Source organism: Neopsephotus bourkii, unplaced genomic scaffold (genome assembly GCF_033783945.1).
Source record: "Neopsephotus bourkii isolate Nb327-2 ecotype Australia unplaced genomic scaffold, CSIRO-AGI_Nbou_v1 NB_107, whole genome shotgun sequence".
NCBI classification, from domain to species: Eukaryota; Metazoa; Chordata; class Aves; order Psittaciformes; family Psittacidae; genus Neopsephotus; species Neopsephotus bourkii.
In genome coordinates this window covers 9597992-9622013 of record NW_026900624.1, presented here as the reverse complement: position 1 = coordinate 9622013, position 24022 = coordinate 9597992, and the positions used below count along the sequence as shown (strand labels likewise).

General features: G+C 38.6%; 1 protein-coding gene across 5 annotated transcripts; it reads right to left on the bottom strand.

Moving 5' to 3' along the window:
- Positions 1-316: 316 nt before the first annotated feature.
- LOC133215860 (centrosomal protein of 83 kDa-like) lies at positions 317-23879 on the bottom strand. Of its 5 annotated transcripts, none has more exons than XM_061360166.1 (16): positions 23735-23879; positions 20242-20502; positions 19785-19935; positions 18486-18578; positions 18064-18195; positions 14238-14489; positions 12014-12145; positions 9218-9332; positions 7890-8034; positions 7610-7759; positions 6854-6929; positions 5601-5758; positions 2958-3087; positions 2030-2133; positions 1213-1372; positions 317-532 (listed from the first exon to the last, which is right to left on the bottom strand). In XM_061360166.1, the coding sequence occupies exons 2-16, from the start codon at positions 20388-20390 to the stop codon at positions 347-349; spliced, it is 2133 nt and encodes a 710-aa protein (XP_061216150.1). In that variant the 5' UTR covers positions 20391-20502; positions 23735-23879; the 3' UTR covers positions 317-346. The 5 variants fall into 5 exon arrangements, with proteins under 5 accessions (XP_061216150.1, XP_061216160.1, XP_061216170.1 ...); XM_061360176.1 differs by having other exon boundaries at positions 20242-20401; positions 23735-23876; XM_061360186.1 differs by lacking the exon at positions 14238-14489.
- Positions 23880-24022: the final 143 nt, after the last annotated feature.

The window sequence follows — 24022 nt, the reverse complement described above, 5'->3', positions numbered from 1 at the left end:
AGTGATGTGAAGCATAATGAAGAGATTGTGGGTCTTTTTAGTAGGTTTGGGTCAGCACACAAGACATTGGCACACCTTCCATATCCACACCTCGCTCTAACCGTTACACAGACAAAAGAATGACCTCCGAGTAAAGTTGTGTTATGGCAACCTAACAGTTCTAACAGCAGTCTCTGAAATGAAAGCAAACATATGTTCCCATGTTTACAATCAAACTGGTATGGCAAACAGTGTATTTTTTAACACGAGCTTACAGAGCATTACTTTGCAGTCATCTAGTTTAAACTCTTACTAATGTGTACAAAGGATAAGCTACTGACCACTAACAGCACAGAGTTTGCTGCTTTTATTTATAGTCCTCACTCTGGTCATCGCCTTCTCCAGTGACCTTGTTTGTAGCCAAGTTCCTGTGTGCACCCACCAGTACTCGCTCTCTGGATGGTCCAAGATCTTGCAGCTGTTTTCTCTGTGTGGTTTCTAGTTCTTCCAACCGCTTGCGAAGCAGGGAAAGCTCCCTTTGATGCTGTTCCTCCTTGAAATTAACAACAACAAAGTAGCTCTACTACATTTTGCATACTTACAAGGGACCAAAATGAGCAATAATTTTCTTTAATTAATGATTTTGAAATAAAAATTTTGAAGTCCAAAATATCCTTATTTGTTAAATTCAATGTTTTGTGGGCATCTTTCTGATATTCATGATGAATAGCATCAGCCAGAAATGGGTATGCAGGACTTCCTTCTCTCAGAGGAACAGGACACAGACCTGAGGTCTCAGTTACCAAAAGTCTGTACAATCAGCCTGGTCAGCCTCAGCCCCAGTCTGCACCCTCAGAAGCTCTTAAGTAAAACTTTTTTAACCACACAACATGTCAAGAGCAGCAATGTTGCTTTTTAAGAATGAAACTGTGGTGTGAGAACACCATTGTGGTATTTCTTGCTGAGGAGCATCCATTTGAAACCTCTCAGGAGCAGAACCAGGTATGGAGAACCAGGTTAAAACTGCCTGTCTCTTACATTCTGTGACATAACATTCATCTTTAAAAAAGTCCCTCCTACTGTGAGGAAGGGAACGTCGCTAGAAGTGATCCTCAAAGTTTCTTCCTCTGTTCAAAGATCAATTTTCCTTCCTAAAGGCAAAGATCTGAAATAAAGGACTGTTCAAATACCCTCTCTTGTTGTATTATTTTCACAGCTTTAATACATCCCCACCTGAAAAAGAGAGAAGGACACTTCAGGCCCAGGAGGCAAGGCAGACGACAACATTGTACCAACTGGATTCAGAATTAGACTCCGGAATTCATTGTGCCTACGTTGCAAGTCCTTTAGTCTCTTCTGGAGGCGTGCATAGTCTTCAGAGGAAAAATTCTGCCTAGGGAAGAAGAGCTTTCTTAGTGTTCAAAATCTTTATTAGCCCAACAGAGCAACACACCTCTCCACAAGCACTCTGGCTTTTCCCTATCCTATGAAGCAAAATTACACACCAGAACTGGAAGGTGGAAAATCTGTGTATATTCTTCTACCCAAATGTCTATCTAAAAGTCCCCCTACAAATTTTACAGCTATCTGCAGATTACAGATGAGAATTTACATGGAATAAATTAAGCTTTTAATAGCATTCACAGTAGTGAGCCACAGGAGCCACATTACATTAATTACTGAATCAAGCCCTCCACAGGTGATCAACGAAGAGAGAAAAAAAAAAAGAGTTTGTATTTCAACAAGGATGCTAGGTCTGTTTCTCTTGAAGTTCTGAAGTCTTTTTCACTTCCTTCTTTTGCAGGAATTCCTGTAACTGCATCTATCAGATCATTTTCCTCTCCTTCTGAAGAGAAAGTCCTGCAGCTGGCTTACAAACTTGCAGATACCCCATCATAATGGACTCCATTCTAAGAATTCTAGTGCTTAAAATGCCATTAGGCTGTATTCCAGTTACTAAACCAAATGTTATATATCTTCAGAAATACTTTATAACTCAGCCCTTGAGCATATATAATTTTTCAAGCAAAGCAAAAGCAGAGGTTATTACCTATTTAGCACCTGATTTTCTTTTTCTAGTTCTTCTATCTTGGCTTCTAAAAGTTCTAGCTTCTCTCTCATCCTCCTTTGCTTATTATCATTGAGAGTCTTTCTCTGCCAAACAGATATTTCAAACAGTTAAGTAATGCCTTGATACATTGATACAGGTCCTGCAAAAATTACATTTACACTGTACATCATTTCAAGCTGTGACTGTTTTTAGGATTTTCCTCCCTTAAGAAGGGGTGCTGGGCTGTTTGAAAGTTCTGAATCCTGTTATGGGAAATAGAAGAGATGGGAAATGATCCATAGCTGTCAGTCATTCATCGGTCAATGACCAGCTGTACTAACAAGCAGTAACTATATTTGAGAATTATAAAATCCATTCTCTAAATGACCACACATAAATAAGTATAAACATGACGAAAACAATGTATCCTCTTCCTTTTTTCCCTTTTGTTGACCTTAAGTGTTTGCAACCTTAAAAGCCACTGGCAGGTTCCATAACCTGTTTATGTCCAATGTATAAAATAGTCAATTAATCTCAAGCTTTTATAAACAATTAACCAGCTTTTCCTTAAGTAAGCATAGGAGATACAATTTTCATAGTCCATCAAGAAAAAGTAGAACATCATTTGTCTGGTATCAAAATATCATCCTTGCTGTTCAAGGAGTCTACCTTTTAAAAAACCCTACACACACATGCACACAAAAAATAGTGTCACAACATCTTGATGGCATTATAACAAAGTTGTTGGCTGCAATATTCTTTTGCGTATCATTTCAACCAATTTCTATGCTAATCTTGAAGAGTCTGATGTATTTTATTATTATACACAATAGACTACAAGTAAACTCTTAATATTAAAACAATTTTAGCAGGCCAAAGTAAAGTTGAACTTTTCATAAGCTAGAGCATTCATGAAGGGTCAACCTGCCTTTTTCTGAGCAACAGCAGCTCGACATAGCTTGTTCTTCATTTGGTCATATTTATCTTCTTTCTCTGTCATGCGCTGAGTAAGAAGGTGCTTCTCCTCCAGCCATTCCATTCGTTTGTATTCGAAAGTCCTTTGGAAAAATCAAGTTAAAAGATTAAGAGGTTATATAGACAGAGCAGTGCATTTGATTAATGCCTTAAAACTCTTACAATAGATGCATCTTTTCGTACCTTTATATACTTGAAGGATCTCATTTAAATTTGATGGTGGTAACAATGTAATTATGACTACTGCCATTCAAATGGATGCATTAACATCATCTTAGATTTTGTCCAACCATAAGGCAAATTTTGAAAAGCAATTCCAAGAAGCAAGTTAACCATTGGCTGCTTGTTGGTTCTGCATGCTGCCAAACTCACAGCAGAAAATTCCTGAATTTGGATAAAACAATCCCATGGAACATAAGAGCAGACACCTATGCCAAATATCACTTGTCAGAAGTGCTGACAACTACCTTTTCTGTTCGGAAGGCAAGATATAAAAGAATGTGTTGCTGTCCTGTGCAGACTACTATGCCTTTGAAACAGAGAAGTACAGGCTTGACTGTACATGCTCCCAACCAGAACAAACACCAACACAGCAGTAAGCTCACAGCAATATGGTTCTTAGGCAACACTCCAGCTGAAAACACACCACTAGCAGCATATGTTATTTGGTTAGGCCTTTGCATAGTTAAAACATACTAAAATTAGGCTGTGTGCTCTAGCAGTGGATACAAAATGAGCCAGTTTCTCTCTGCTGCCGTGTTTGGATTATCTGCATTGTGGGTCAAAGCAAACTAACAGCATGTTTAAGTATATGATTTAAAAAAAAAGAAAAAAAAAGGTGAGATTCTGTGCAGCAGTTTTTAAGAAATGCAGTCCAAGGTGAATCCTTACTACTTCAATCCTGGGCCAGTGCAGTTTCCCTACAGGGACTGTGAATGAATCTCCATCAATTTCTCAGCAGACAGCCTTTCCCTTCCCCATAGCTAAAAGTATTAAATCATCATCTATTCTCAGGACTTGGATCCTGACCCACCTGGTACCTGTCACAGTTCCTTGAGGAGACCCAGTGTGGTTTGTACCTTGCTGTTGACTGTTAATAACTACTACCCAGGAGCCAAAGAGCTTTGTCAAAAAGCACTGCTTACCAGTAAAAGAATTTCAGTGGAGACAGTGGTTAAATGCCACAAGTTGGGTTGTTCTGTTTTTCTAAATGCTACTATCACTGCTCCTGAAATGTTTCACAAGTGCCTGATTGAGCTAGTCTCTGATCTGTATCAATCTGTTTGCCTTCAGCCCTTTTTCTTATTTCACATTTTCATTTCCAAGCCTAAGACTGACACAGTCAGGCAGCTGTTTTACCTGCTTACAGCCCATCTGGTATTATTTTATTCATATGAAACTTTATCTTAGGCTTTTTTATCTTTTGGTCTTTATTTCACTTCCTTTTTAAGACAAGTTGCTTTGGTGCCACTTAACTCTTGGAGTTCAAGTTTATAAGTATTACTGACCTGAGGAAGGAAGTCCTATCACCACAGAGTCAGAAAAAGAATGGAAATATGTCCCATGGCTCACAGGCTAAAAGCATCAGCCTTGGTGCATCTCCATTATCTGCCTGCTTATACAAGGATCTCTGAGGACTGCCAAGCTCCTTCCACTGCCTTCTTTGGAAAACCTACTCCTGGCTGGTCTACGACACATAAATATCTAAATGATATTGTTAGTCTCACTCAAATAATAGAGGAAAATCTTAAAGTGGGAATACACTTTCCTAAAGTAAGCATCCAAAGTATTTAACATCCTACTGACAACTGAACGTAGCCTGCAGTCCCAATGCAGTAATTTCTTCAAATGTTAAACTGAAAAGCAATACTTAAGCTAAAGACAACAAAGCAATTATAGTACCAACTTGTAGCAAAAAGAGAAGTTAAAACAAAAAATGTCCCATTATATCTTTTGGAAGTTTTCCATTTAACTGGGATGCTGCCTTTTTTAAAAACCCACCACACAATAATCCAATACAAGCTAGACATGTATTTGGCTATATAAATACACACTCATACAGACTGGGTTCCCGAAACCTACCAAAGCATAATACAATGCTTAAATGCATTATTCACCCTTAATGCTTAAACATTCTTAAAAGAACTGTGTGAAACTCTAGATCCACTTAAACTAATGTAAGTTTGACATTCATTTCAGTAGAAATAGGATTTCATTTTATCCAAATAGTGTATTTCACTATTCAATAATTAATTGTATAGACATAAATGGAAACACACTCCTATTTTGTTATTACACCCATGGGGGCTTGCAGAAGTGGATGCCATGGCAGGGGTGTTGGAACTCCATAATCTTAAGGTCCTTTCCAACCATAACCATTCTATGATTCTATGATTTTTGAAGTTACCACAAGCCAAGCTATTACACATACTGCATATCAGAATGTATAGCCATTTATTACAACTGCCTGCTATTTGCTGTTCATTTTTAACTTCTGGCTTTATTAAAAATCTACAATCCACAGCTAGGTAATCCATGTGAAAAGAACACAAGCAGTATGAAAAGTAAAGCCAAAAGGAAGAAAACAAAATACTACTTCTCTGCTTCTAGTTGAGCTTTTTCAGCCTGATTCCTTGCATGTCGACATTCTTGTTTCAATATCTCTATTTTTTCCTGCAGCTTCTGATTAGACTCCAGCAAATTCTTTTCTGATTGAGAAAGTGAGGCAATCTGGAGTTGCATGTCATGAATTTGCTACAAAAAAAGAAGAGAATTTTTTCAGTTTGAGAAGGCATGCAAATAACTAACAATTAATTTTGAGATACTGAGATAAACCAAAACACAGACACCAAATCACTGCATTAGCTTTTCATAAGCCTTTCTTGTTTGTTCCTTATCTCCTTACTCAACAGCTTCTCCAAAAGCATTACAGTATATCACTACTAGACAAAGAAGGTTTTCTCTTGTAGTTAAAATGAGAAGGGGAGGCAGAGTCTTCAGTCATTGATGTGTCCCCCAGAACTTCAGAAATCCAACACTAAGCCCCAGGACTGAACAGAACTAGACACCATACATTTAGTAGCAGTGCTTTGGAGCTATGCAGACTCTTCTATCTCTATGTGTTACAGCCAGTGTTGGCTATTCACAAAAACAAGTATAGAGCCTGAAAAGTTCAACCTCTGCAGTCAGCACGTAGAAAGGGTAATTTTCCTTTCCTTTGTCTCTCCCCACATGGATACTCATATCCTAATTTCTGATTTGTGGAGGAAAAAAATATTGCCTGGAGTTTCAAGTGCACACAGCTTGCAGAATACTTTGATGCACAGTTATGTTCTTACCTATTAAATAAGATCATGAGTGAGCAGGAGTTAAAAGAATTAGGTTTTATTTTCAACACTGCCATCAATTCACTTTGCAATAGAAATATACCTCTTTACACTAGTTTATTCATTTATGAAACATCTGTTAAGCACTTTAAGAACCTCAGATGAGAGATGCAGTGTAAATGCAAAGCATTATCTAGAAACAATTTATAAGTCTCCATGGAAACTGAATCTCCAGTTAAATAGTCCATGACTGTATTCAATATACCAGTCTATAAACATTCAGCTTTGAAATCCTTGGTACCCACAAAACAAATCAAGCAAAAAGCTGTAATTCATTTATAAAGATCTAGGAAAGCATGACTGATTTCTGAACACTTTTAAGTACCTGTTTTATGTGTTTTGTCCCTCAGGAAAAAAAAAAAAAAAGCCTTAAAAATTCAATCTAATCTTCATATGCTGGGCATGGTGACAGCAGAAAAGATTCTTTTTCTCTATCAAACACTACAATGCAGTAAGACCTTACTTGTTTCAGATCAGCGCTTTCTATTTTCATTTCTTCCAACTCCTCTGTCTGAATATCTCGCTGTTGAATTTGTAATCTAAAATTGTACAAGACATCCTTATTTTCATCTAATCAAAATATAGATGTTAGAAGTTAGGACAAATCAGCCTGACAACAGAACGTGTTCCATAATTTGAAAGGCTGTGAAATATGTAACTAAGCAATGATTTAAAATGTATTTTGATTGATTATTAGAATTCATACAGGATTAACAAATACATTTCTTTGTTTGCTTTTTGGAGTATAGCTTTTGCTCATTTTATCATATCGACCTTCATAAAAATACTGTAGTATAATGACTTCACCAAGAACTATAATAACAAACTCAAAGAGGTATCATACTAAGATCCCAATTTGACAATTGCTGATATGGTGCCATTGTGGAAAGATAAATGGTTTACTCTTGGCTGCTGGCATAGCCCCAGCTTTACATGGACCCAATTTAATCAAACATGAATATTGCAAAATTATGTCTTAAAAATGTTCAGTAAATTATAATCATTAAAGGTTTGGATGAAAGCTTGGGGGCTGTTTTTTTTAAACAGAGCTGTTTTTAATTCTGCCCCCTTTTTACACAATGCAAAATATAATGTTGTTTAGTTTAACATAATGAACATTTGTGTATCTATGAATAGCAAACTTTTACACTAACTCCTATAAAGAAATAAGGGGGGAAACTTAAGAAATTTTTGTTAAAAGTCAGAAAAGCCACTCTACCGCAAACACTGAAGTTCCTTCTTGCTAGATTCCTCAATCGTCTGTAAGAAACGTAGTTTCTCTTCATACTGATCCTTTTCAGACTGTCTCAAAGTATCTTGTTCCAGTTTCATCTTCTCTAGATCAGCTAATTTGTTCTCAAGTTCTAACCTGAGACGTCATTCAACACACACACAAGAATCATGACAAAATGACAAAGTGTTCAGTTGCCAAGAACATTTTAAGAAGTTACTCAAAACACTCTTCTGTTAGAAGGTGAGCAGTAAATCAACAAACATACTTTTCACCCTGTAAGACTGCAATTTTTTCAGAAACTTCCTCTTTGGCAGCTTGCACTTTACGAATTAGCTCCCGATCCTTTTCTACTAAAAGCTCCTTATGATGTTCAACAGCTGCCTTGAGAATTTCCACGTCTGACAGCAATCCTGTATTATACATTCAGAAAAGGTTAAAATGTCATTGTGAATATCAACCCGATGAAGTTCAGTATTAAAATAGTTTTATAAATTGATAAAAAGGAGGTAAAAATCACAATTCACATGACAGAATGAAAGAACAGGGGAAAAAAAATCAAAGAAAACAGAAAGAAATAGCCTTTCTTAGTATAACAGCAACATTTTGAAAACTTTTGAGGAGTCGTCAGTGCACTGGAATCTCTGCCTATGAGGGTTTATTATTTTAACACAGTTGGAGTACTATGTACAGTTCTGGTGTCCTCACCATAAAAAGGACATGGAACTGTTGGAACAAGTCCAGAGGAGGGCCACGAGGATGATCAGGGGACTGAGGCACCTCCTGTATGAAGACAGGCTGAAAAAGTTGGGGCTGTTCAGCCTGGAGAAGGCTGCATGGAGACCTCATAGCAGCCTTCCAGTATTTGAAGGGGGCCTACAGGGGTGCTGGAGATGGACTCTTCATCAGGGACTGTAGTGACAGGACAAGGGGTAATGAGTTCAAACTTTAACAGGGGAAGTTTAGGTTAGATATTAGGCAGAAGTTCTTTACTGTAAAGGTAATGCTCCATCCCTGGCAGTCTTCAAGGTCAGGTTGGACGGAGTCTTGGGTGACATGGTTTAGTGTGTGGTGTCCCTGCCCATGGCAGGGGGGTTGGAACTAGATGATCTTAAGGTCCTTTCCAACCCTAACTATTCTATGATTCTCTGAGTATTATAGATTTAAACTCTAAAGCAATTTCTGTTAAGCAGTTGTGTCTGGATAGATTAAAAAAGTGCTCCACAATAGCTACAAAAACATCAAGCAAGCAAGTTTTCATTTTATGGAAAAGTTTATGGGACACAGTAATTGGTTAGCAGTGAAACTGTAGCAACCTCGCTACAACAAATCTCGCATTATATTCCACTCATATTACCAAATGGGGCGGTTCTAAAATGATGACTATATAGGCTGGGGCATAAGATGCAAATTAAAAACTGGTGACCAAGGCATCTGTTTTCACTGGCAAATAAGCCAACGTGCAACAATGACTCCTGGCTATATAGACCAGAAGTAGAAGGCGAAGGTTGCTGGGGAATGTTTGGAAGAAAATAATTGTAGTATTCCACCTGAAAGTTACAAAAGAAATAATTAGAAAATAATTTCATGTTTTACCATCCATTTCACTTTGAATCTTGTTTCTCTCTTTTTCTATTTCACTCTTTGTTCTTGCTGCCTCCAGTTTGACATTTGTTACTTCCAATTTATGTGAATGTGTAAGTTCTTCTACCTGTGAATTATGGGAGGGGAAAAATAACCAAAATAAATATATATACATATTCACAGCTTTACTGTAATCTTTTCAAGAAAATCTCCCAATAATCTTGGACTCAGCTTATTTTAAACATATTTTAATTTTTTTTTTCATCTACTGCTTTCCTAAAGGCAATCCTGAATACCCACTCTCGTAGATAATTTTTAATAGTGAGATTAAGTTTTAATGGTGATGACATAGATACTGTAACACTAAAGCTGTTGACATGATTTGATTCCCCAAATTATAGTAAGGGCTATTACAGGTTTTTATTAAGTCACACACTGAAGATTACTGAACATTAAGTCATTTTGAAATGCTACTTTCTACATTCTCTGATTAAAAAAAATTATAAAGTGCTCAAACACAACATCCATTCCAGGAACCAAGCTGTCCGACTACTGACACGTATTCCATCTTTAACCAGTCAGTTAACTACAAGCTACAGTGTAGAAAAGTTACTGTTTCACAAAGTCTTGGTGATATATGCACAGATGCACAGGATTGCCTGTGAAAACTGAGTTTCTGAGTAAATACTATACACTCTGCAAGCCAGCCTCTGAATATTTGGGTATTTCTGAAAAGACTGCTCATTGGGAATATCTTGATATGACAGTGATCCAAACATAAGACCCTGATGCCTTGCTAACTCAAGCATTAGCATGTCAGTTTACACATTTTTCACTTCTGACTACGGATCCCTCAAACTTACACAAAGTTAAATATAACCTCCCTCAGTAAAACAAAACAGTGATATGCAAAACCATATTATCAATTGCTCCCCCAACTAATTTAAATTGGTAACTACTTATAGTCACTCTGGCCTCCTGGGGTGCCATACTACTTTCTCAAAATCCAGGTCTTTATAGTTTCTTAAAGTGCATTTCAAATCAAATACTTCTCTACAACTGTGACATATATAGAAAATGGCCCCATAAAAGCAGGAGTTTTAAGAATATCAAATCAAAGAAAATTACTGCTTGCATGGAAACTTTCTATAGTTTAGGCATTTGGATACAGTAATTACATGGTCAATGAGAATTAAGTATCTAGAGGAAAGCACTTACAATGAAAATCTACTCACAATGACAAATGTAATTACAACCTGCTAGCATAAACAGTGGCAAAAGGTTAAGAATGACATACTAGGTTATTAAGTAACTACATGGTGGACTTGATTGCTTAAATACTAGGTTGTGAACATTTCAGGTCAACTTGCAAAGATTTAAGGTGGATTTTTTAAGGCACAATGTTTGGAAGACAAATGTACTCAGGAATAATTTTGAGTGGGCGCTGAAGGAGGTGGAGGTGAGTATAGAAATTAGTATCTACTTTCTTCCCTTCAGGAAACACCACTCAACGTTTTACATATCTCTACTTCTTAAAAAATGTTTAGCATAAGTTTTCGCCTCCTATTTATTACTCCTGTGAGAAAAGTATGGCACATTGCATAAGTGGCTTTAAATAATGGCAGAGGCATAGCCTATTCTTATGGTAAATTAAAACTTTTTTGGATTAAAGACCAAAATGAAATCCCCCATACCCATAAATGTGAACTGGAAAGCCTGTTTTGAATTAAATCTGAGATTGTTAAAGAACAACTGTGGTAGAAGTTAAAAGTTTTCTTGCTGTACTGTATCTTTCTGGAGGTATATTATGACAATACTAACTTCTGTACCCACACAAAGCCCAGGGCTTTGTCATTTTGGAATGTACATTCAAAAATGCAAGACAGCTTTAAGTCAACAGAGAGCTTAAAATAAATCTGCATTCAGACACATATACAAGGCCAAAGTGCCTGGCTTTACAGTTACTTCATAACTAACTAAAGCCTCTCCAGGAAGGTAAGAAAAGAGGGGATTAAATTTGTTACCAGGAACTGACAGATGTGATAAAAATTTATCTCCCAGTATTCTCTGGAAAAAGGAAAGTAGAATAAAAGTAAAATAAGTATAAAAGTAAAAAACTACTATTTACCCAAGTAACTATTTCATTAGGACTAATATCCTGACTCAAATTCACATAAAGCAATGTAAGCATTCTGCAACACTTGAAGGAAAAACAGTTCACTAGTGTTTCAATTTTTCTTGTTTATTCAAATAATCACATATGAAATTGCATAAAGGATCTGTCTTTTTTAAGCTGTGTAGCTGAGGAATCACTGCAACTAGGTAACACTCTGAATCTGGCATCCATACTAACCTAATTACGCTGAAATTCTAAACAGCAATATCAAGCTTCTAAAGCACTTTCAGGTTTTCCTTAAACTTGAAGCCTCTGATCCTTTTTTTTTTCCTACAGTATTTGTCTAGAAATTTCTTTAAGATCTCGAAAAACCCCAAAATGAAAAAAAAAACTCCCAAACCAATCAACAAAACACAACTCACAAAAAAAAAAAAAAAGCATAGAATAAAACCTCTAAGATCTGGTGTCAACCCAACAACTAAGATAGAATCATAGAATGGTTTGGTTTTGACGTGACCTTAAAGACACCTCTTCAAGCCCTGTTCTCTTTAGACTGAAACTGGGAAAAAATTCCAACTCTATTTTAGGTCACAGGGGAAAACATTATTACTTTATTTTTAATGTAAAATATAAAAAAAGAAAAACATAACAGGATATGAAAAATTGATTTCAGATACCATAAAAGTACTTACTTTGGTAACTAAGGAATTTACTTCTCGTTCCGATTTATGAAGTTTAGTAGTTAAGAGAAAGTTTTGTTCATGACTCATCTGCAATTCTTTCTCAATTCGATCAATCTGTAGTTCAGCAGACTTCTTTTCTGTCTTGAATAACAGAGGTATTAGTAAGATTTTTTGCCTCTTGATATTCACTTGAATGGTTCAATTGATCTGAGCTTTCAGAAAATACTGACCCTTTATATTATATAATACATAAATATTTATCTTTGCTTAAAATATGCTCCAATACAAGGATCCTGAATTTTACTCAAAAGGCACAATTGGTTTTACTAACACGTCCTAGGCAGAATCACACACATTTTCAGTCCTATTTCACAAGAATCACAGAATCATAGAATAGTTAGGGTTGGAAAGGACCTTAAGATCATCAAGTTCCAACCCCCCTGCCGTGGGCAGGGACACCTCGCTCTGAACCATATTACCCAAGTCCTCGTCCAACCTGGCCTTGAACACTGCCAGGGATGAAGCATTCACAACCTCCCTGTGCAACCTATTCCAGTGCCTCACCACCCTAACAGGAAAGAATTTCCTCCTTATATCCAATCTAAACTTCCCCTGTTTAAGTTTTAACCCATTACCCCTTGTCCTATCACTACAGTCCCACGCAGCCTTCTCTTCTCCAGGCTGAACAGTCCCAACTTTCTCAGCCTATTTTCATATGGGAGGTGCTCCAGTCCCCTGATCATTCTCGTGGCCCTCCTCTGGACTTGTTCCAACAGATCCATGTCCTTTATATGTTGAGGACACCAGAACTGCACACAGTACTCCAAGTGAGGTCTCACGAGAACAGAATAAAGAGGCAGGATCACCTCCTTTGACCTGCTGGTCACACTCCTTTTGATGCAGCCCAGGATACGGTTGGCTTTCTGGGCTGCAAGCGCACACTGCCGGCTCATGCTCATTTTCTCATCTACTAGCACCCCCAAGTCCTTCTCTGCAGGGCTGCTCTGCATCTCTTCTCTGCCCAATCTGTAGCTGTGTCTGGGATTGCTCCGACCCAGGTGTAGGACCTTGCACTTGGCATGGTTAAACTTCATGAGGTTGGCATCAGCCCACCTCACAAGCGTGTCAAGGTCCCTCTGGATGGCATTCCTTCCCTCCAGCGTATCAACCGAACCACACAGCTTGGTGTCATCAGCAGAAGTAATCTGACTTGTTGAGGAGGCAGCAGGTATTCCTACTAATAAATCACTGGGCTGTAAACATCAGTATTACTTTAAGTGGTGCTCAAAAAGATTTCATATGTTGGCCTATGCACTTAGACTAACTGAAGAATTTATTTCCTCCTAGATAGGAAATAAAATGCAGTTACTGTATTAGAGACTTAAGGCCCTGAGTGTTTCTAAGTATCAAAAAGGTAATCTAATCTACAATTTCACCTTCCTTTTTCCAAACTGGCCTATTTATAGCAGACCTTTTTAAGTTCTCTAACTTAAGAATATTATAGCACTTTTTAAGTCATGATCAGAGTATTCTGTAACAAAGGTATATAGCAGTGAAAAGAGTAAAAGGAAAATAGACCATCTATCTGTATGCTGCAACTGCGCAAGAAATCCACATGGAAAGACTCACTATTTAGAGAGACTGTAAGAATTGACAGGATGACTGAAGACGACAGATGAGGAATAAAGTGAAACTCTAGGAAACATACAACAGGCTAGAAGTAACATCAGTTTTTTTAAAGGAAAGAAACAGCCAAGAACTAAACAACTGTAGTAATGTGTTGCCAAAAGGAAAGACAAAGGTAGACAAAAAAGATGACACATGAGGAAAGGATTGAATAAGTAGGGGAGAACCATATAACATTTTCAAAAAGAATAAAAAAATTACTGTAGCAGATTGTTAACATATTGTCATCAGTTTCTAACTCTTGCCAAGTGCTGACATGACCATCTTACTGACTGTAAATATTGATATCACTTGCATGTTTAGAAAGGAGATATTCAATGGAATCCCTCAGTTGAGCTCTCCACCCTTCCAAAGTTGAATTGGCAGCACAGGACTCCCAGTGTACTTACAGACTGTTTTTAAATCTGAAATGTACAATTTCAAACAGTGAACTCAATGGCAAAATTATCATGACTTCAGTGACAGCTCTATCAGACCAAGTGTTACTGTCACCATACTCTGCAAGAAGGCAAAACCTAAAAAAGAAACACCCACAAAACCCACTTACCTCCAAAGATCTTGCCATAGCCTGCATCTCAGCTAACTGCCGGACTTGTACTCTTTGAACACTTTCTGCTTGCACCCTACAATTGTCTTTTTCTGCTCTTAGTTCTTCTAATTCTGCTTCTAAGCCTTTTATTTTCTGAATCAGTTGTGCCTTTTCTCTAGAGAGTGCCTCCATGCGTTTACTGTCCCTCGTGGGATCAACACTATGCAGCTGTTTATAGAGTTCTTCTTTATCTTTATCCAACTTTGCCACCTGATAGTTGTTAATCAGAAAAAGAAAAGCTTTTACATTGGTTAGATATCAGGCAGTAACAAATACAGCAGTTGACAACTGAATAAAGCAGCAGTGTGCTTTTAAAATATTAAGAAATTACATTCACATTTCACTCTTAAGAGTAGGAAAATCAACAGATGACTTTTTTGCTTCAGTTTGCACTGATAAGGCTTGTCCTGAGGCCTCAGATGTCCCTGAGCCCCCTAGCAGTTTGTGCTAGTAAAGCAGTACCCAGCGTAAAGGACGAAAATGTTTGGGATCATTTAATCCACTGGACACACACAAATGGATTCAAGCAATTTGAAGGAGCTCACTGGTCTCATCGCAAGGCTGATTTTTTAAAAGACACAGCCACCAGAGAAGATTTCTGGTGACTGGAAAGAGGCAAACAGCACACCCATCATCAAGAAGAGCAAAAAGATCAAGAAGGACCCAGACAACTATAGGCCAGTCAGCTTCATATCAGTCTCTGTGAAAGGGCAAAACCTCTTAAAAGCCATTTCTAAACACATGAAAGACAAGGTGATGAAAAGCAGGGTTTACCAAGGGCAAATCATGCTTGACCTACTACTCTGCTTTCTAGAAAGAGGTGAATGGCACTGCAGACAAAGCAGGGAGAAGTGGATCTGATATATCTTGATTTTAACAAGGCCTTTGATACAGTCTCACATACCCTTCTCTCTCACCAGCTGATGTATGTGCTGGAAAAGTGAATGAAAAAGTGGGTGGAAAAAAAACTGGGCTGCCAGGCTCAAAGAATGATGATCAGTGGTGCAAAGCCCAGCTGACTGCCTGTAACTAGTGGGGTCTTTCTGGGATCAACACAGGGTCTAATACTGACTGTTGTCCTCATTAGTGACCTGGATGACAGGATGGAGTACACTTTCAGCAAGGCTGTGGGTGACACCAAATTGGAGGGAAATGGTCAACGTCCTGGGAAGCAGAACTGCTATTCCAAGCTCAGAGAAGAGAAGTAGATGCATTGTGATGGGAAGAGAGGCAACAGATACAAGCTGGAACATGTGAAATGCCCATTAGATATTAGGAAAAACATTTACTATGAAAATGGTTAAACAGCTTTTCTATTAAAAATGTTTGACTTTCTGGGATAGTTTTCCCAGAAAGGTCGTGGAATCTCCATCCTTGCAAATATTCAAGACCCAACTGGACATGACCCTGGGCAACCCAATCTCGTTACACTTCAGTATTTTAAACAGCATACTGGACTAGAAAGAGGTCTTTTCTGACTCAGACTATGATTCCACAATTCTGTAGCCACAATGGAACTCATATCTGCTAGTAACTCAAGACAGCCAAACTCATGATTGGGCCCTGCCAGACAAAGATAAGTAAATAAGTAGATAGTCTTTCTGATATAAGGTAGCATAAGGTACAAACTCATCTTGAGACTGTAGCTAACATAGTATAAATATATTCCAGTGGTTCAAAATGAGTTATGTGAACTAAATGCAATACTGGGGGCAAAAGAGCAAGAAAAGTAAGGTATGAAAAGAGTTCTCTTCATATTTGGAGACTAGTCCAAACTCTGATCTGCAGTAGTGCTTTTAGAAGTCAACACACTGGAGAGAATGGATGTCATCAGAGGAATCTTGACAGGATTGAGATGTAAGCCAGCACAAACCTCATGAACGTCAACAAGACCAAGTGCAAGGTACTGCATTTGGGTTGGGGCAAACCCAAGTGCAAACACAGTCTGGGCAGAGAATGAATTGAGAGCAGCCCTGAGGAGAAGGACTTGGGGGTGTTGGTAGACGAGAGTCACAGAATCATAGAATAGTTAGTGTTGGAAAGGACCTTAAGATCATCTAGTTCTAACCCCCCTGCCAATGGCAGGGACACCACACACTAGACCATGTCACCCAAGACTCCGTCCAATCTGGCCTTGAACACTGCCAGGGATGGTGCATTCACAACTTCTTTGGACAACCTGTGCCAGTGCCTCACCACCCTCATAGTAAAGAATTTCTTCCTTATATCTGACCTGAACTTCCCGTGTTCAAGTTTGAACCCTTATTCATGTTGAGAAGCTTAACATGAGCCTGCAGTGTGAGCTCACAGCCCAAAAAGACAACTATGTCCTGGGGTGCATCAAAAGAAGTGTGACCAGCAGGTTGAAGGAGGTGATCCTGGCCCTCTATTCCACTCTCTTGAGACCCCAACTGCGGTATTGTGTTCAGCTCTGTGGCTCCCAACATAAGAAGGATAGGGACCTGTTGGAGTGAGTCCAGAGAAGGGTCACAAAGATGATCCAGTGACTGGTGCACATCCCATATAAAGACAGGCTGAGAGAATTGAGCTTGTTCAGCCTGGAGAAGAAAAGGTTCTGGGGAGACCTTGTAGCAGCCTTCCAGTACCTAAGGCAGCCTACAAGAAATCTGGAGAGGGACTTTTTACAAGGGCATGAAGTGATGGAACTAGGGGGAATGGCTTTAAACAGAAAGAAGGTAAATTTAGACTAGATATTGGTAATACATTCTTCACTGTGAGGGTGGCAAGACACTGGAACAGGTTGTCCAGAGAAGTTTTGTAGCCTCCTTGTGCTAAATGGCATGGAAGGTTTAAAAGGGTCTTAGAGAGAAAACTCGGTCATATTTTGCCCTGGGCTCAGGTAGTTTCATTCCCTTTAAGTGTGCTAATCAGCTGCAGGACTAGAACGAGCACACAGGAGAGGCAGGCAGCATGTGGGTTTAGATCCAGGAAGGCAGGCAGCATGTGGGTTTAGATCCAGGAAGGACAACTGTTTTTAATGCACTGCATTTGCAAATTTGGATTCATTTTAAAAGTGATGATTGCTTTGATTTGTGTGTCATGTTTGGACTAATACATTCAAATCTGGTATCTTAGGATACGTGCTCCCAGACAAATACTTAAATCGATATGCTAATGACATATGCAGCATCATATACACTGCTGCAAATATTTAAAACATAAATAAGCTGTCAATTTAGCTACACTTTTGAAAGTCCAATCCTGAAACAGAAAATTCATTAACTGCTTATTCAAGAGTTAACATAACTGAAATAAAGTCATCAAATTTTTCAATATCCTTTTTGACTACCACTGTCATGATCCAGCTCAGTTGCAAAATGTATCCTTGTCTGCTATTAACAGTATCTTCTAGTGCCTCCTTCCTGGATTAATTGCCACATAAGTAATTTAAAATCTAAACTTCCATCAGTTCCATCAGTTGTCCAGATAATTTATTAATTTCAGATTAGCATGATGTCTCAAATTCTATCACAAATGCAATTAAAAAACCCCATTAAGCAAGGCTACTGACTGTCATTTATCAGAAGGCAAGTCTATTCCTACTTACTACATCACGAATGATATTGCGGCACATCACTGAACAAACCCACAGAGACAGCTTTAGGCTAAGTCATTAAAGTGTTTTGAGAAATGAGAGAACAGAAATAAACACTACATTATGAAATGGCATCATACTGACAACCCATCAAGTATCAATATTTTCACAGTGTTCAAGCAGCTTTGTCATCAGATATATTTCAAGCTATGGAAACTTTCTGTGTACCTCAGCCTCATATCGTATTTTCTTCTCTTCTAAAATCCGTGAATGCTCTTCCTGTTGATGTTCAAATTCTGACTTCAGAAAAGCATGTTCATAGCGAAGTTTGTTATATTCTGTTCTGTATTTTTCCACTTCCTAAATTAGACAGAAAAAAACACAAAAATATCAATCAATGATGTTTTCAGCTTTATTTTCTTCAAATGCCATTCAGTGTTCCTATAATTTCAAAAGTTATAGTTGATGAACTGAATCCCTCCCTCTCCCTCTTCCAGGGTTTCAACAGTCACTGCCTGGGGCAATAATACCAGAAAAAGAATGTTATACTTTGCTCCCCTTTCAGTTTTGATTTCCTAAGGTTTGAGGAACAACTATAAACTGGTGATCCCTACTCTGAAAGAAATAGAATTTCAATACATACTACTTACATTTTCTAGCTTCTGATGAAGTTCTGCCATAGAAGATTCTAGTTCCTCCTGTATTTGTGCTTTTAACAGTTCTAATTTTTGAGGAGTTATCACCTTAAGACAGAAAAGTATCATAAATAACTCGTCATAGTTATTTATTTGCACTGTCATAGGACAAATAGCCAGGAATAAAGTATTTCAAATATGATTTTAGGAATCCTGCTTAATACTCTATGTTTTTCTAAAGACTTTTCACTAATAGTTACAGAAGAAAAAAAAAGATGTATTAGTAAACTACAAATATTCTGGGAAGATAACAGAAGCATTTAAAACATCAGTATTTACTGGTAGAAGCAATGCAAATGTCAAGATGAATCGCCAAGAGATTTATGTCCTGGAGGGGTGGAGGGATAAAGAATTAGAGCTTGGGAAAACTTAAAACAGTAAGGGAACCAACCCCAAAGAATCAAAATGAGCAATACCAACCCAATTATTTGTAAAACACATTAGATACAATGTATCTGTTGGAGCTTATGTATTAGACTGAAATGAAACTAAGATCAGGAAAGATTCCCTGCTTTAAGCTCCATGCTACATAGTAATTTGTTAACTTTTCTTGGGTATGGCTAATACAGCAAACTATCTACCAAGAAAAAGTATTAAAAAGAAAAAACAACAAAAACCAATCTCATCCACAACCTGTGACATACTCCATTTATTCTGCTTTGCTTCCACTTGTACCCTGAAGTCCCTGAAAATTACTTCTAGTTATAGTACCAGGGCATATATCCTCCAGTCAGAGTCTGGGATCCTTTGTTAGATGCTGAATTTGTTTTGTAAGAACATTAGGGGTCTTAGGAACATTAGGAATGCTCTTAGAACTGTTTGTGTATTAGTTTAAGGAAAAAAGCAGTCATACAAAGTGTCACCCAAGTTACCTTAAAGATTCAGGGGTTTTTGCTTGTTTCCGTGTTTCTCAGTTTCTTGGCATTTTTTTTAAGATAAAGAAAGCAATGATTCTCCCCATAACAGGGGAGCATAAACAAAGACTGAAAAGTCTTGCTGTTAACATAGGACATAACAAGAGAATTTGGAAGATTCAGTTAAACTAGCAAACAATAATTTCAACCCATAGTCAGTCACCCTAAAGAAGAAACATTACTCTGGTTGGGTGGATTTCAAGGCAGTGTGAACTATATTCAAGCTAGGTATATACATGTCACATAAACATAAATACACACATTACATAAACATAAATATACACATGGCCCTATTATAGGACCTGATACCATATTAGGTCCTGAAAGTAAATTATCTCACCTGCATCTTCAGGTTTTCCAGCTCTCGTGTTTTACCCAGCAACTCCTCTTGATATTCAGAAAAAAGCTGCTGAATTTTCTCGTGTACAGTCTGCTTTTCAGCTAACAGTCGCTTCAGTTCATCTTGTGATTTTGTATATTCCTCCTGTAATCTGCAAGATAAAAACAATTTATTTTACATTTACTCTTTAAAATTAGAGCTCAAAAAACTCACAAGCAGAATCAAACATAGCAAGTTAGAACTAAACTATTAATACCCTCTTCCTGTAACATACTGAAAAGGTATCCCGTATTTACAAGCGTAACAACTATTGCAGAAACATAATATGCAATGTCCTGAGGTATTCTGAATTGTTTATTCTCTAATATGAACAACATTCTGTCCTTAAATACAGAAATAGCTAACACAACCCCTCCCACATATTAACAGTTGAGATTAAGAAACCTGTTTAAATTACCTTAGATTTTCTGCCTTCACATTTTGATAATTTACTTTATAGGATTCACATCGCATTCTTTCGTCAATCAGAAGTTTCTGCAAGTTTTGTGTATCAGCGGTATCCTCAATTCCAGCCATGGGAGGAAGAAGAGTACCCAACGCCTCCATTTTATGATTGACTGTTCACTATGAGTATGGAGAAGACAAAATTGAAATTAACTTGTAACTAATCTACAATGCCATCCGCTTTTTCTGCTGTTATCCCAGAACATCAAGTCACCTGATGAAATTACAAGGACACGTAATTAGCAGTCAAGTACATTCACTGTTCAAAGATTTCACATGCCACTTCTGCTTTCAAGTACAGGAGACTCCTGGCCCTGCTGTAACTCAGGTTAGAGACCTTTACTGAAAGGTCAACTCTGCTCATTCTGCCTAGTCCCTACCAGGGACATGAATAAATGGATATTATTGAAGCTAATACAAAATAAGCACAAGCACTTCTATCTTAACAGATTACATGGAATGTTATTTTTCCTTATGCTGTACACTGAGAATCAAACTGTGATGCTAGTAATGCCCTAATTATGCCTTGTTAATCAGAGCTCAAGCAAAGGCCAGGCATCAGACACATAGTGCTTTTACTACTACTGATTACAAGTCACAGTCTGTCACACTATCCTAACAAGTTGTACTACTCAGTACATTCATTTGCACATACAATACATTCATCTTCCAACTGAAATGATGGTATTGAGTAGTACCATCATTTCAGTTGGAAGAAGAGATCATTCCCACTCTTGAATTCTTATCAAACCCTCCCTGGAGAAGAGTTAAGGTTTCACAGTCTGGAAGACACCAGCCCAAAATTCAGCCCTGAAACATGCCATTAATACATGTCACTTCCTTGTTTTCTTGTGGTTTCTTGTGACCTTTCCAGAAAGAGTTTTGCTAAATGTGATTATCAGATTGGTGTGAGAAAGCTGCAAATTGACAGATGCCAAGAAATGAGGAAGTATAGAATCATAGAATAGTTAGGGTTGGAAGGAACCTTAAGATCATCAAGTTCCAAGCCTCAATAGTTCTTTCCAGTATTAGAAGCAAGATACATTAATCTGATCATTACTGACCCTTCTAAAGTACCTAGGAGAGTGAGGACTGTAACTGAGTTTTAGGGAAATTAGAAAGCTTTGAAACTAACTCCACTGCCATTTTAGCTTTTGGCATAGCAGGACTAATGCCTAAGAACACCATGGTTACAGTGTACAAAGTGTAATTCAAAGTTACAAAGTGCAATTCTGTACAAAGCAAAACTGAGGAAAATCGTTTGATCTCCACCATCACTGCAAATACATCATCTTCTTCACATATATGCTTGAATATAAAATGTTTTCTTCCATTCCACTTTTTGTATCTTGTGAGACACTCACAAGCAGCACAGGCTCATGAAAGCAAGCTCTTCAAACACTACCCCTTCTCATCCCTGCTTAAGAGTCTACAATAAGACTTAGATAATGCACTAATGAAAGTGTAATCCAATACAAGAGCTCACTGCCACCTCAAAGGGGAGGTTCCACTCCTCCCTTCTTCCTTCCCACTCCGAGATTTATTATTCATCAGACCCTTCCACGAAGTTTTTTAACTCTAAGAAGCCAACATACTTAAATAGAAAACACTCAATGGTTTTTCTGTGAGGTCAGCGAGTCACACTAGCTCATGGAAGCATCCAACAAGATACATCATCAGTGAAAGCAGGCAGCTGGTACTGGGTAGAAGAAAAGAACAAAGAGCCAAGCAAATAGGCAGAAGGAGGAACAAAGCTTTCTCCTTTAGGGAGCAGAGAGTTGTCCCATCATGAGCTCACAAAAACACAGCCTTGAACTAGACACCTAGCTTTTAGACAGTCAAAGTTAAGTGAAACAAATCCTACCTTAAAAAACTATGCAAGACACTCATGAGAGGTCAGACTTCCCATGAACATTAAGTGAATAAAAGCCAAAACAAAACTATATCATTTGAGAAATATGACAGCATACCTCTCATTTCTTTAACAGTCCATATTCTACTAATCCACCATCAGCAACTTGCAACAGCCAAAGTAATCAAATAAAAAAATATATAGGTGAAAAATATCACAGAGAACCATGAAAACCTTTATTATAGGAAGTTCCATAATCTGGATACTGCTCAGATATTGCTGAAGAGAATCCAGTGAAAATAAACACTTAATACCTTTAAGTGCCCAAGTGCAGAAATTTTGAAGAACATCTGTATGACTTCTGTATTACAGAAGACATAAATCTTATTCAAACTACCACTTTCTCCACAACACTGTTCAAAGTACACATTCTGACAATAATTAAGCATACGCTATTTAAGTGTCCATCCCTACACATGGCACGCAGCATTAATCACCCTTTCAATTTCTGTCTTACACTAAGAGATACAGTTAATTATTAGGAGAAAAGCAACAAACAAGGTTGTATCTTAGCTCAGGATTAGGATTTTTGCTTTAGCCACATACACTATTAAGTCAAACTGACAGCTGTTACTGAAGAAGCTGAAATGTTACAAGGGAGCAGCACTTGGTAAATCTAGCTGTACTCAAGAACAGCTACTCTACATATGTCATGCACGTTTTTCGCTGTTTTTTCCTGACAAGGGACCTTCAAACACATGAGAAACCTTTGCTTGCTAGAATCTCACTCAAAGTTTTACTTGGGCCTACAGATGACTGCTTGATACAAACTGTTCTATAGTCCACAACCAAAAAGCTCTTCTGAAAAATCACTTCCCTTTCATATTGTGTTAAAAAGAGAGATGCTCAGACACAGCAGAGATCTCCTGTTAGCATATGTATTCTACACCTCCTGGATATATGACTATATGTATCTTATGGTATGTGGGCAAAGAGCATGTGAGAGGCCACACGAGCTGTATGTCACTATGACATTTTTATTATTGATTTTCCTATGAGTTATGGATGTAGGCGCTTGGTCAGAGGAACAACACTGCTAACGGGTGCCCCATCTCCAGAAGTGCAGAAAAATAATCATTCTCCTCAAACTGCACACGGCTGAAGTTCGCTGGTGGAAAAGCAAGCATACAAATGTAAACATCTGGAAGCCTGGCAGCGAGCGGCCGCTTCCTACCCCTTACCTTGTGCCAGGCGACTCCCAAACCCACCACCCCACGCCCAGCCAACAGAGGCGGCAGCACGCCGTTACCACCAGACGGAACACAAGACAAAGACGATCGCTCCCTGCGATCTCTATCTATCTCTGCAGCCTTCTACTCTGCAACTAACGGTCGAGAAGGAGAGAGAGAGCAAGGGCCGGTGCGCCTCCCAGGTCGTAGGCCACGAAATGAAGCCCCAGTCAGTCAGTCAGTCAGTCAGTCAGTCAGTCCGGCCGGCCGGCCGCCCTCCCTCCCTGCCGCCCTCCCCTCACGCCGCGCCCGCTCAGTCCGCAGCAGCAGCCGCCACCACACCAGACTCTAAAAATGACCCTCACCTTCCGCCGGTCCCTCCACCCGCCAGGGTCCCGCGGGGCGCGGAGCATCCTGGGAGCCGGCGGAGGGCGGGGCAGTGTTGCCGGGGAAACGGCACCCGCGGGTTGGCCCCGCCCCGAGCCCGCGAGCTCAAGGCTGTGCCTGGCGCCAGGGGTCGCTGCAGTGGTGCGATGCGGGGGGGTGTTGGGGAGCCGGTGTACAGGAACGGCACCCTTCTGCTCAGTGGTTGCTGTTTTCTGACAGAAATCAGCTAGTGGGAGCAGTTAGGATGCCATAAACGTGATCTTCTC

Excerpts from the sequence above, each read along its gene's own strand:
- LOC133215860 (XM_061360166.1), bottom strand. The coding sequence starts at position 20,390 with ATGGAGGCGTTGGGTACTCTTCTTCCTCCCATGGCTGGAATTGAGGAT. Across the intron at positions 18,196-18,485 it reads TTCATCAGAAGCTAGAAAAT|GAAGTGGAAAAATACAGAAC; the intron begins GTAAGTAGTATG and ends TGTCTAATTTAG. Across the intron at positions 12,146-14,237 it reads CTATGGCAAGATCTTTGGAG|ACAGAAAAGAAGTCTGCTGA; the intron begins GTAAGTGGGTTT and ends CTGTTATTCAAG.